Source organism: Urocampus carinirostris, chromosome 17 (genome assembly GCF_059441175.1).
Source record: "Urocampus carinirostris isolate Australia breed hairy pipefish chromosome 17, RoL_Ucar_1.0, whole genome shotgun sequence".
NCBI lineage: Eukaryota > Metazoa > Chordata > Actinopteri > Syngnathiformes > Syngnathidae > Urocampus > Urocampus carinirostris.
The window spans coordinates 3,282,142-3,296,098 of record NC_142365.1 but is presented as its reverse complement, the minus strand read 5'-3'; the positions used below and the strand labels follow the sequence as shown (position 1 = coordinate 3,296,098).

Below are 13,957 nucleotides of genomic sequence, written 5' to 3'. Positions count from 1 at the left end.
TCTTTCGGGTCCCAAACGGCTCTTCAGGTTTGTTTCTTTTTTTTCTCAGCTTTTCACTACTTTTTCATTTTGGTATTTTTTTCTTTTTCGTTCTATTCCCCCTTCCTTTAAGTCATTTTGTGCATAATTTTACATCATATTTGGTCATATAGGGATAAAAGAAGCAAAAACAACCCGAAGAGCCGTTTGGGACCCGAAAGAGCCGGTTCCTTTTAGTGAGCCGAGCCGAAGAAGCCGGTTCTCAAAAAACTCTGCTGACTTTACTGAACTTCGTTCTATTTCGACCTTGACTTCAAAATACCGCATTTAGAACACAACGTCAGGGGAACCCGTGTATTTTGACCTTCATGCACTGTAACTTTGACTTCATTCGCGTCTTAATTAGCAATTTTGAGCCATGATTTTTGTGAGCTGGCTAGATTTTCTTTTGCGCCGAGAATGTACGGGCAGTGCGCGATTGCGCACGAGCGCAGCTTAGAGGGAACATTGATCAGGACTCGACTTGATTTTCATGATAGGCTATGGAACGATAGTGACACCATCAAACGACAAAGGACAAGTACGTCCTGAGTTTTCTTCTAGACTCACCCAGCACCCAAGGCAGAATCATCCACTCCACTGTGGTCGGCGCCGGTCCTTGTCGGTCCTGCTCGGTGGTGACGATATGCTGAGACGCCAGCAGGAGCAGGAAGAGGAAAGTCAGGTAGGACGCCGTGTGGCAGATGAACTTGATGAAGGGCTTGCGAATGAAGAGCCCGTAGCGGCTCTTGGGGGCCACCAGGTAGCAGAGGGCGAAGAACGGGTACAGGAGCCCGATGAAGACGCAGGTCAGGAATTTGCCCGCCCAATGGCGTCGCCTCCATCCCGGGAATTCGTCGTACCAGCGCGACGCCAACAGCTGCTGGCAGTTTGGCTGCGCTACGAACTGAACACATCCGAGATTAGGACGTCGCCACCGTGTGACAGGAAAATGAACAGCGTAGCGTCAAATGGATTTTCAAACGTACTATACAGAATGTTTCAAAAAATGGATACTCTCCGGTCTCCCGAAGTCCAGAATCAAGAACCTTCAGCTGGTACAAAATGCTGCAGCCAGGCTTTTAACTAAGACAAGAAAGTCCGATCACATTACGCCGATTTTGGCTAACCTGCATTGGCTCCCTGTTAGCCTAAGATGTGATTTTAAGGTTCTGATGGTATTATATAAAATCATGCGTGGACTTGCTCCCTCATATCTTTCAGTTTTAATTTCCCCCTATGTTCCGGTCCGGAGCCTCCGCTCTGAAAACGCTGGTCTACTAGTGATCCCAAGAGCCAAGAAGAAATCAGCTGGTTCCAGAGCGTTCTCCATTCGAGCCCCAGTGCTGTGGAATGCTCTTCCCCCTGAGATTGGATCTGCAAACTCAGTGGAAATGTTAAAATCTAAGCTTAAAACACACTTCTACTCTATAGCATATAAATAACCTATACTTTTTGTGGACAATATATCTGTATTATTTGTGATTGCAACATCCTTTGCTGTCTGGTAATCCTGAAAGGGGGATGCCACATGTGCGGTCCCTTCTCAAGGTTTCTTCATTTTCCTCACGTTGAGGTTTTTGAGTTTTTCCTTGCCCTCATGTTGGTTTCAGATCAGGGGATGGTGTCATAATAGTCTGAAATAATAGTCTGTGCAATAACCTGTGCAGCCCTTTGAGACTCTTTGCGATTAAGGGCGTCACAAATAAAAATGACTTGACTACGGCCCGCGGGCCATATACGGCCCGGTCTTTTTAATCCGGCCCGCCTAACATCTCCCAGTTATATCAAAAAATATACCGACAAACTTTGTTCATTTACTTTCCCCTGTAATGCCCACATTTCCCCAATAGATGGCGCGCTTGCAGGGCTGGGTAGGGTTACTTTAACTGGATTACTTTCAATGACTTTTGGATGACTCCAATACCAAATATGCTAATAAAAGACAAAAGAAACTCAATATGAATCAAATGATGACTCACATCACGGGGTAAGCTTTCTCTCCTGGCTTTGATCTCTATGATCTCCGGCAAAACTAACATAAAATGCGACAGAAACAAAATGAAAATAAATCCAAACAGCTTGCCGACATCATTTTTGCCGTTCCGTGTATTCCGTTACTCCCCAAGCCTGCACAAAATTGAGTAATTTTATTCATATTTAGTTTCTTTTGTGTTTTTTAGCATATTTAGTATTGGAGTAATCCAAAAGTCATTGAAAGTAATCCAGTTAAAGTAACCCTACCCAACCCTGCCAGCTACCTACCTACCTACACAGCTACCTACTCAGCTACCTACCTACCTACCTACCCCAGCTACCTACCTTCCTACGCAGCTACCTAACCAACTACCTACCCAACTACCTACCTACCAACGTAGCTACCTACCTAACTCCCCAGCTACCTACCTACCCAGCTACCTACCTACCAACCCAACTACCTACCTACCTACCTAACCAGCTACCCAGCCCAGCTACCTACCTACCTACCCAGCTACCTACCTACCTACCCAGCTTCCTACCTACCCAGCCCAGCTACCTACCTACCTACCCAGCTACCTACCTACCCAGCTTCCTACCTACCCAGCCCAGCTACCTACCTACCAACACAGCTACCTACCTACCTACCCAGCTTCCTACCTACCCAGCCCAGCTACCTACCTACCTACCCAGCTACCTACCTACCTACCCAGCTTCCTACCTACCCAGCCCAGCTACCTACCCAGCTTCCTACCTACCCAGCTACCTACCTACCTACCTACCTACCTACCTACCTACCTACCTACCTACCCAGCTACCATTTTATTCATATTTACTTTCTTTTGTCTTTTATTATCATATTTGGTATTGGAGTAATCCAAAAGTAATTGAAAGTAATCCAGTTAAAGTAACCCTACCCAACCCTGTTTGTATCCTACAAACCAGGTGGGGATCAGTGAAGAGTGAACCATCTTAAAAAGCCTAACGGGCCCATGTGTGGCCCGCAAGCTGTAGTTTGCCCACCCCAGCACTAAACCAATCAAACAAGGCACTTAATAGGAAACGCAAGAGGAACGACATGATAAGATTGCTGCCACCTACAGGACAGGAGTGGAAAAGTATAGGTGGTCAATATAATTCTCAGGATAATTTTTTGTAGACTTGTAGTGTTAAATCCCTCCCCCAGGGGGCGATCTCAAAATCCATTTTTTCGCCTTGGGCTCATAGGCATCTGTGTTTTCATGACCACAAGAGTTGGATACCGTGCACAAAACGTCGAGCCACAAGATCAGAGCCGTAAAGCCTGGACCCCCGCGGTCGGGCGGCGAATCTGCAGCCCGGTTACCATGGCAACAAGGGGTTCCTCATCCTTTGGTGTGTGCTCTTGACATTTTCACGAACTAAGGACTCGCGTCCTTAGACGTGAAAATGTCAAGAAAACACATAAGTGATAAGCAGCGCCCCCGATGTCTCGGAAGTGGCGCTCCGATGTTCTGAAGCACGCCCACACCGAGCTGCGGCTTTGTAGTGAAGGGTTTTATACATTTGACTATAAAGGATTTTATACGATTGACTCATAATGCAATGAAGACTTTCACTGAGTAGGCTTTAGTTCAATGACAGGTCAGGCTGTTCCAAATGCAGAATATTTTGTCTAGTTCTGTTGATAACAGGACTCTGACGGAGGACGGCAGGCGTTGTTTTGAGTATTCCAGACATTGCAATGCTCTTCGACGAGATGGTGAAGTCCAGGGGGGCTTCCTTGGCACGCCCATGGGAGGAGTCCGAATGCCATTGTGCGGGGAGAAAATGGCTAATAAGAGAAAGGTAAAGGACTTGAGAAAAAGGCTTCCCAGAGACTCCAATGTCACTAATTCGGCCGTTTTCGATGGAGTACACTTAGTTAAAATTTTTGGGAAAATAAATCTGCCCCCGTGTGGAAATGTCGTTCATCTTTTCCTTCAAGAAACGAACGCGCATTCATTGTTGGGTGACTGTTGGTTGTATTTTGTATTTATTTTGTATTGTATTTGTATTTATTATTATTCAGCCAGTATCAACCATCAACACGATGTCTACCGGAAATCATTTTGTCACGCGAAGCTATCGACGTGACTCGTCGCCTTCGATCGGCGCTGGTTTTTTTGGACCCGACTGCTGTGTTAGGAGTCATTAGGTGAGCAAACCCCCCAATTCCAACCCTTAATGCCGAGCGCCAAGCAGGGAGGCAATGGTACCATTGTTGTAAGTCTTAGGTATGACTCGGCCGAGGCTTGAACCAGCGACCTCCCGGTCTCGGAGCGGGCGCCCTACCATCTAGGCTACCGAGCTAGATCGTGTTTGGTTAATGGAGTCAGATAACTAAATGGAACAATTTGGTCAATGGTACATTTTGATTCCCCGCAGCAAGAGTTTCAAAAGGGAATCAAATACTGCCTGGAGGGTATTGTCTCAAACAAAACGGCTATTGCATTTTGAGCTAAAAATACATTCTCATTTCGCATTTGCTCTCGGCGCGTCGCTACGCGGCAGACAAAATGGGCTCGAAAATGAACAGAGCTGACTCCCTGGGCTATTACGCCTAAAATTAGTAGCGCAACCCCGATCGCGGCCGATCGCGGAGATAAAATCGGATTATCTCTTTGGGCTCGTCCCAAAGGGAAAGCTCACTGGGATTACTTTAATCTGCACTTGAGAGAGGCATGATGATCCTGGCTAGAACTACCTTTGGCTTCCAATCCCGATCCAAAGTAACCCAAGTCAATCAAATGCTGTTCTTGAAGCAGTTGGAGAACATGATTTTTCCCCAAAGCGAGTGCTACTAACACCAAGTCATAAGAGAAATAGAAGTTGTAGCAGATGAGGGTAGCATGAGCATCTTAGCTGGAAAATACCTGGGACAATAGCTTGAAGCCTTACCTGGTCCCACCTCAAATTTGATCACAATCTGAAAAACTAAACATTGTATTTGATACATTTTTCTAAAGGCAATGTTCCCTCTAAGCTGCGTGTGTGCGCAATTGCACACTACCCAGAGCTTTTCCGCGCACAAGAAAATCGAGCAAGCTCACAAAAATCAGGGCTCGAAAGATTAAGAAGCGAATTATGTCAAAGTGACAGTGCATGAAGGTAAAAATACACGGGTTCCCCTGACGCTGTGTTCTAAATGTCAAGGTCGAAGTAGAACGAAGTTGAGTAAAGTCAGTAGAGTTTTTCGAGAACCGGCTTCTTCGGCTCGGCTCACTAAAAGGAACCGGCTCTTTCGGGTCCTAAACGGCTCTTCGGGTTGTTTTTGCTTCTTTAATCCCAACATGACCAAATATGATGTAAAATGATGCACAAAATGACTTAAAGGAAGGGGGAATAGAACAAAAAATACAAAATACAGAAATGAAAAAGTCGTGAAAAGCTGAGAAAAAATAAGGAAAAGGAAGAGAAAAAAAAAGGAAATTTTTTGAAAAAAAAAAGCCAGAAAAAAGAAAAGAAAGTAACAAAGGAAAAAAGCAAATAGAGAAAATTCTACTTCCACTGAAAAAACTGAAATTAAATACAATTCTGTATCGTTTAACCGACTCAATAAGCCCCCAAAAATGTTAGTATGATGCGACAAAAGATACCAGGAAAAAAAGAAATGGAAATCTTGTGAAAGAATTGTAAAAACAAACGACGTTTGTAGGCCATACAACCTTTGCAATAGTACATGAGTCAATTCATTCAAAAGTGAAAAATCATTTGGCATTGCCGGAAACTCAGCAAAATATAACTTGATGTCAAGTTTTGGACATGTTCTATAATGACTTAGTTGCCACACTTGGGATTGCCGTTGCTCATTGTTGTTTCAAGCGTTGCTCACGGACTTTGTGTCACAAATTACAGGGAACATTGTCTAAAAGTATGTCAAATCGTTTCCAAAAATGGCCATGAGGAGACAACCGGTTCACAACCCTAAAAACTTTGTATTTGTGTATTTAACTCTGGACAATTTTCTCAGACATTGTGAAAGAGTTGTAAACGTTGGGATTCTCTTTCCACGTCTCTCTCACGATTGTGCTCACTTGCACCTAAAAATGGCGCATCAAAATAAATTGCCAGTGGCGTTAAACACACTTATTCCAGGGCCTGATTTCAACACAAAAGGGACATCTTCATATCGATATATTCTGAATATGATTGGCTAACAAATGTGTCAATAAGCATTTGGGTAGGTCACTAAAGTTATTTGAAGCTAACGGAGGCGTTGTCCTTGTTATCAATACAAGCCCGTGCGGGCTGAAGGATTTTATACATTTGACTCTAAAGGATTTTATACGATTGAATACAAGTTACATGTATTGACTTTAATGCTGTAGTTATTTACTGACTGTGCCTTTGTTCAATGAGCAGTGAAAGTTCTAACTAATTTGAACAGTTTGGTAAACGGTACATTTGATGTTTGATATTCCCAACAGGGCTCACGCGGGCCGTGGACCCTGAAAAAGAGCCAAAAGTGGGGTCAATCAAAAGTTCTAAGGCTAACTGCCTGCTAGAAAATAAATTGACTCGTCTCGTCATTTGTAAACAGGAATCATGGGGCTAACTAACCCTAACTGTAGCCAGCCCCCAGGTGAATTGGGCATTGGGCAGAATAGATAACATCATGATGATGTATTGTTTTAAGTGTCTGCTTCCATCTTCAGTGTTTTTGACAACTACACTTTGGATTTCTTTCTATCCTATGGTTATGGATTTTAACACACAAAAATGCGTTTATTCGCTGAATCGACTCCTTGCCCTGAAGAATTCTTGTGCCGCGTGATGAGGGGGCCCTATCGTGGATGCAGAGCCGGAGCTAGCTAAGCGGCTAGCGGCGTTATAAGTCTTCGGTACCGTCTGTAATCATGGGAAATGTGAACTCTACCAAATAAGACCGACGAACTGGCTGTGCTGCTGAAAAGCGTACAGGGAGTGCAGTTTTCTGTGTTTTACGGAAACGTGGCTCACGTCTAGCATCCCGGACGCTAACGTGGAGCTACCCGGCTTCAGCACTGTTAGACAGAGACACGAAAGCCTGCGGGAAGCGGAGAGGAGGCGGACTCGCTATCTACATGAACACGAGGCGGTGTAACCCTGGGCACAAAATTTCCATCTGCTGCAAGGACGTCGAACTTTTGGCCAAGCGTGTGACGTCATCCACCCCGCTGTTGCTAAACTACAAACACAGCACCCCGAGGCCATCCTGTTAATATGTTAATAAACAACAAAAGGAGGCTGCTGGAAGTGTCCCTTGGTCTCATTCGACATCTTCTTTACGTGAAAACTAAACAGGTGAAACAGATGGAATGACATTTTTATGTTCTCAATCGTACCTCAGTCCGTTCGAGGATCCCAGACCGACATCCATACGGAACGCTATCTTGCGAGAAATCAATTCCCGGTGCTTATCGGCCGTTTGAGTGTTTTCTAGACGGGCATAAAGGACCTGCTCGTGACTCACTTTGACATTTCTATTCTAGTCTGAACGTTGCATAAGATGCATCGAGTGTTTATGGGAGCGCTCAGTAGGAACGCCAGGAGAAAGGAGAAACGAGCCGGAAAGCGTTATGATCGCCCTGTCGGCCCGCGCCATAAAAGCGTACGGCCGGTGTTTTATCGGCGAGGTCATTTTGTTTTTGAAGTAGCCGGGTGGACTCGGCCGCGACCGGTTTACAGCCCTAAAAACTTTGCATTCGGGAATTTTACTTTGGACGATGAGACATTGTGAAAGAGTTGTGAATGATTGACTTTTCTTTCCAGAAGCCACCTAAATAGCCACATAGAAAGCTAAGAAAAAAAGCTAGATAGCTGGTTACAAAGGAGCACAAAATTTAGCTTGATGACAGGGTTGGGTAGGGTTACTTGAACTGGATTACTTTCAATGACTTTTGGATTACTCCAATACCAAATATGCTAATAAAAGACAAAAGAAACTAAATATGAATAAAATGACTACATTTTGTGCAGGCTTGGGGAGTAACGGAATACATGGAACGGCAAAAAATGATGTTGGCAATCTCTTTGGATTTATTTTCATTTTGTTTCCGTCGCATTTTATGTTCGTTTTGCCGGAGATCAAAGAGATCAAAGCCAGGAGAGAAAACTAACCACGTGTTGTGAGTCATCATCTTATCATGTTAATTTGTTTCACGTTCCGATGCTCTTTTTCGATTTATTACTGTATGAGCCCAGCGGCGCAATGGTTAGCGAGTGTGTGGCACAGTTCTGAGGTCATGAGATCGAACCTCCTGTGTGGAGTTTGCATGTTCTCCCCGTGCATTTACTTGAGTAAGTTTTAAGACACTTTGTACTTCTAGGAGTATTTTGAAATCACTTTACTTTTACTTGAGTAAATTTGGGGCAGCGCATGTGCGGCACAGTTTTGAGGTCATGGGATCAAACCTTCCTGTGTGGAGTTTACATGTTCTCCCTGTGCATTTACTTGAGTACGTTTTGAGACACTTTATACTGGTAGGAGTATTTTGAAAGCACTATACTTTTACTTGAGTACATTTGTGGCAGCACATGTGCGGCCCAGTTCTGAGGTCATGGGATCAAAAACCTTCCTGTGTGGAGTTTGCATGTTCTCCCCGTGCTTGTGTGGGTTTCCTCCCACGTTCCAAAAACATGCATGTTAGGTGAATTGGACGGTCCAAATTGTCCCTAGGTGTGGATGAGCGAGCGAATTGTCTGTCCCTGTGTGCCCTGCAACGAGTTCAGGGTGTCCCCTGCACACTGCCTGAAGACGGCTGAGATGGGCTCCAGCACCCCCGCGACCCTACTGAGGATAAGCGGTGCAGATAAAGATAAGAAGAAAAACATAACGGATTAGCGCATTCACATTGAAACAGTGTCTCAACTTACAAAGTTTTCTGGTTACAAAGCTACTCCCAGAACCAAATCAATTCCCAAGTAGAGGTACCAGGACATGACATTAGGTATTGAAGTTTAACAGTAGGAGGGCATCATCTCACGAGCGTTCGGTTCCTTATGTTCCTTTGTACGTATACCTCTTTTTGGTAGTATTTGATGGCCAACTTGAGTCTGGCCAGGTCTCCGTTGCCGTCCTCCTCCAAGAGGTTGACGTCATCTCTGTAGTTGAGGATCATCTCAAGTTCTCTAGAGCTTCGGGTCTGGTCCAGGAGGTCTTTGGCAAACTCTTTGCACTGTTGGGAAAGCTCTTCGTATTCTGATTTGAACTCGTTCTCCACCTGGAACAAAACATTGAGTCAAAGTAACTGGCTTGGGTTTTATAGTTGAAGATGGGTTTTCCTCAATGTTCTCTGGTGGATTAATAATAGGCAGCAAGTAAAGCTACAGTGGGTGCTTTGCGAGTGCCGCCTGGATTTAGCCACATGCGAGTTATTGACGTGATGCAGCTCATTTTTGACCTGTGCTTCTATTAGCATAAAATAAAATGGTGGGCCACTTCTGTGACAGGCATCGGGAGCCTTTTTGACCCAAAGAGCCATAAAAGCAAAAATATTTGGATTTTTTTTTTTTTTTAAATGAAATTCGACGAAGCCGCCAAACCTGCTCTCCAGCTAATGCTTTAGCGCATTTGATTTCACTGAATGAAGTTTCATCTCATCTCATTTCATTATCTGCACCGCTTATCCTCAGTAGGGTCGCGGGGGTGCTGGAGCCCATCCCAGCAATCATCGGGCAGTGGGCAGGGGACACCCTGAACCGGTTGCTAGCCAATCGCAGGGTACACGGGGACGGACAACTCGCTCGCTCATTCACACCTAGGGACAATTTTGGACCGGCCAATCCACCTGAAATGCAAGTGGGAGGAAACCGGAATGCCCGGAGGAAACCCACGCAAGCACAGGGAGAACATACAAACTCCGCACAGGAAGTCTGGAGCTGGATTTGAACCCACACAGGAGGTTCCCATGACATGAACTGTGCCACACATGCGCTAACCACTGCGCCGCCGTGCTGCCTATGAAGTTTCATGATATGATAAAAATGATGAAGTAATGAAGGATTGTATACATTGGACTATCAAGGATTTTATACGATTGAATACAAATTACATTCAATGCAAAAGATATTCACTGACTGGGCTGTGGTGCGAGGTCAGGGCACCCCGGTGGAAAATGTTGTTTACTGTTATATTGTAGACGAAGGTTAGCATTGAAGGATTGTATACATTGGCCTATAAAGGATTTTATACGATTGAATACAAATTACATTTAATGCAAAAGATATTCGCTGACTGGGCTGTGGTGCGAGGTTAGGGCACCCTGGTGGAAAATGTTGTTTACAGGAACGGCGGAAACGGGACGTACGGCTGATAAGATAACCAGCACACCCAGACGCTGGTGACGCAGAACGGCCCTGATTACGTAAAAACGCTCGGTGTTGTTTTGAGTACCCCAGACATCTACGAGATGGTGAAGCCCTGGGCGCTTCCTTGGCACGCCCATGGGAGGAGCCGGAATACCATTATGCGGCGAGAAGATGTCCAATGGGAGAAGGTTAAAGGACTTCAGAAGAAGACTTCCCAGAGACTCCAATGTCACTAATTCGGCCGTTCTCGATGGAGTACACTTAGTTAAATTTTTAGGGAAATTGAATCTGCCCCCGTTTGAACTTCCTGTTCATCTTTTCCCTCAAGAAACGAGTGTGTAGGTTGTGTTTGGTTAATGGAGTCAGATAACTCATTCGGTACATTTTGATATTTAATTTCCAACAATAATAAAAATGCCAGAGCCTGTGTCCCATATCAATATCAAAACACCACTTAAAATAGGAAGGACGACTTAACAATTTACGGCCAAAACGGGATTGACCGGTGTCCAATATCTCATCTCATCTCATTAGCTGTACCGCTTATCCTTATTAGGGTCGCGGGAGGGCTGGAGCCCATCCCAGCCGTCTTCGGGCAGTGGGCAGGGGACACCCTGAACTGGTTGCCAGCCAATCGCAGGGCACACAGGGACAGACAACTCACTCATTCACACCTAGGGACAATTTGGACCGGCCAATTCACCTGAAATGCATGTTTTTGGAATGTGGGAGGAAACCGGAGTGCCCGGAGGAAACCCACGCCAGCAGGGGGAGAACATACAAACTCCGCACAGTAAGGCCGGTAGCTGGATTTAAACCCACGCAGGAGGTTCCCACGACCTCAGAACTGTGCTACTGGAAAAATATTGCGCAATCTCTACTTTATTTCGGGGCCATATATGGCCGGCGAGCCGTAGGTTCCCGACCCCCGGGCCACAGAATTGGACACACAAGAACGAAAACCAGGTTCTCAATATTTAAGCTCGCCTTGCTGAGCTCCTGCAGTTCCCAGCTGAGCCTGAAGGCTGTGAGGAAGGGGTCTTCGCTGGAGAGCGCGATGAGGGAAGGGCTGGAGAGCGCCTTGTAGATGTTGAGGCGAGAACGGGAATGGCGCAAGCTGTCCACGTCCGAGCTGGAAACGCACTCCACGCAGTTGCAACGGACCTAAGAGCAAATAGCCGAAGCTCAGGTGAGGTGGAGACACTCTCCTTGGCTTTTATTGTGTTTTATGGACCTTCAGGTAAACCTTCAGGGGATTGAAGAACATTTCAACTGTATTACGTGTCGAGAAAATGGCTTTAAATTCTATTTATTATAAGGTTTCACACCCAAATTCAATGTTCTCTCTAAGCAGTGTGTGCACACTACCCAGAGCTTTTCCGCGCACAAGAAAATCGAGCCAGCTCACAAAAATCAGGGCTCGAAATTGATAATTAAGAAGCGAATTAAGTCAAAGTTACAGTGCATGAAGGTAAAAATACACGGGTTCCCCTGACGTTGTGTTCTAAATGCGGTATTTGGAAGTCAAGGTCGAAGTAGAACCAAGTTGAGTAAAGTCAGTAGAGTTTTTCGAGAACCGGCTTCTTCGGCTCGGTTCACTAAAGAGAACCGGCTCTTTCGGGTCTTAAACGGCTCTTCGGGTTGTTTTTGCTTCTTTAATCGCAGCATGACCAAATATTATGTAAAATTATGCACAAAATGACTTACAGTTAGGGGGGAATAGAACAAAAAAGAAAAATATACCAAAAAAAAAGGAAAAAAGTAGTGAAAAGCTGAGAAAAAAAAAACAAACAAAACGAGAGAAAAAGAGCAGGAAATTTTCAGAAAAAGAAAAGAAAGAAACAAAGGAAAAAAGTAAAGAGAGAACAAAAAGAAAAAAGTAACAGCTCAGAAAAAATAAACACAATGAGATTTTTTTAAAGGAATTTAAAAAAAATAGGGTTTGAAATTGCTAATTAAGAAGCCAATTAAGTCAAAGTTACAAGTGCATGAAGGTAAAAGTACACGGGTTCCCCTGACGTTGTGTTCTAAATGCGGTATTTGGAAGTCAAGGTCGAAGTAGAACCAAGTTGAGTAAAGTCAGTAGAGTTTTTCGAGAACCGGCTTCTTCGGCTCAGCTCGCTAAAAGGAAACGGCTCTTTCGGGTCCTAAACGGCTCTTCAGGTTGTTTTTGCTTCTTTAATCCCAACATGACCAAATATAATGTAAAATTAGGCACAAAATGACTTCAAGGAAAGGGGAGTAGAACAAAAAAGAAAAAAAATACCAAAATGAAAAAGTAGTGAAAAGCTGAGAAAAAAGAAACAAAAGGAAGGAAAAATTCAGAAAAAAAGCCAGAAATAAAAGAAAAGAAAGAAAAAAAAAGAAAAAAAGTAAATAGAGAACAAAAAGAAAAAACTAACAGCTAGGAAAAAATAAACACAATGAGATTTTTTTTAAAGGAATTAAAAAAAAAATAGAAACAGACAGGGAAAAAGAAGACAAAGTTTGTGTTGCATTCAAATAATTTCCAATGATACCGAGTCAATCTTCTTGCCAACATTGTACTTCCACTAAAAAATGTGATTAAGTACAGTTCTGTATCTTACAACCGACTAAATAAGCCCCCAAAATCGTTATTATTATGCGACAAAAGATACCAGAAAAAAAAAAGAAATGGAAATCTTGTGAAAGAATTGTTGTAAAAACAATTTACGTTTGTAGGCCGGACAACTTTTGCAATCGTACATGAGTCAATTCATTCAAAAGTGAATTTTTTTTTTGCATTGCCGGAAACTCCGCAAAATGTAACGTGATGTCAAATTTTGGACATGTTTCCGAACTTGACACCGCCCTTGCTCTCCAGTCCCGGCTAACGACTAGTAATTCCAGCCTGTCTTCGACCCTCCTCGCTCGACACAGAAGTGCCACTTCCGCATCTCCTGCTCCCCTTGTCCGTCAACCATCGGATCGTGGAAGCAAGCCCTGCTCTCCCTCTTCATTAATAAAAACTGAGAAAACGAGCGCTATTGGGTCCTGTGCAATGTTCCTTGTAATTTTGCACGGGGTCTGAGCGTCCATACAAAGTCGGTGGGCAACGCTTGAAACAACCGTGAGCAACGGCAATCCCAAGTGTGGCAACTGAGTCATTATCAAACATGTCCAAAATTTGACATCAAGTTACATTTTGCTGAGTTTCCGGCAATGCAAAATTATTTTTCACTTTTGAATGAATTGACTCATGTACTATTGCAAAGGTCGTTTGTTCTTAAAATTCTTTCACAAGATTTCCATTTCTTTTTATTTCCTGACATATTTTGCCGCATAATATTAACATTTTTGGGGGCTTATTGAGTCGGTTGTAAGATACAGAACTGTACTTAATCACATTTTTGAATGGAAGTACAATGTTGGCAACAAGATTCACTCGATAGAATTTTTTCCGTGTTTTTTTTCTACTCTTTTTTTAAATTCCTTTAAAAAAAATCTCATTGTGTTTATTTTTTCTTAGCTGTTACTTTTTTCTTTTTGTTCTCTATTTACTTTTTTCCTACATTTCTTTCTTTTCTTTTTTTCTGGCTTTTTTCTAATTTTTTCCATTTTTCTCTTCCTTTTAATTCTTTTTTTCTCAGCTTTTCACTACTTTTTCATTTTGGTATTTTTTTCTTTTTTT

At 43.6% G+C, this 13,957-nt stretch overlaps 1 protein-coding gene across 1 annotated transcript in view; it reads right to left on the bottom strand.

The window, feature by feature from the left end:
• Window positions 1–13,957, bottom strand: part of LOC148348960 (short transient receptor potential channel 4-like) — a 56,193-nt gene that overhangs the window by 18,730 nt on the left and 23,506 nt on the right. Inside the window, exons 5-7 of the mRNA XM_088320533.1 lie at window positions 11,293–11,469; window positions 9,018–9,218; window positions 589–925 (exon numbers count right to left, since the gene is read on the bottom strand). Coding sequence (XP_088176659.1) covers window positions 589–925; window positions 9,018–9,218; window positions 11,293–11,469 — 715 coding nt within the window. The remainder of the gene's footprint in view (window positions 1–588; window positions 926–9,017; window positions 9,219–11,292; window positions 11,470–13,957) is intronic.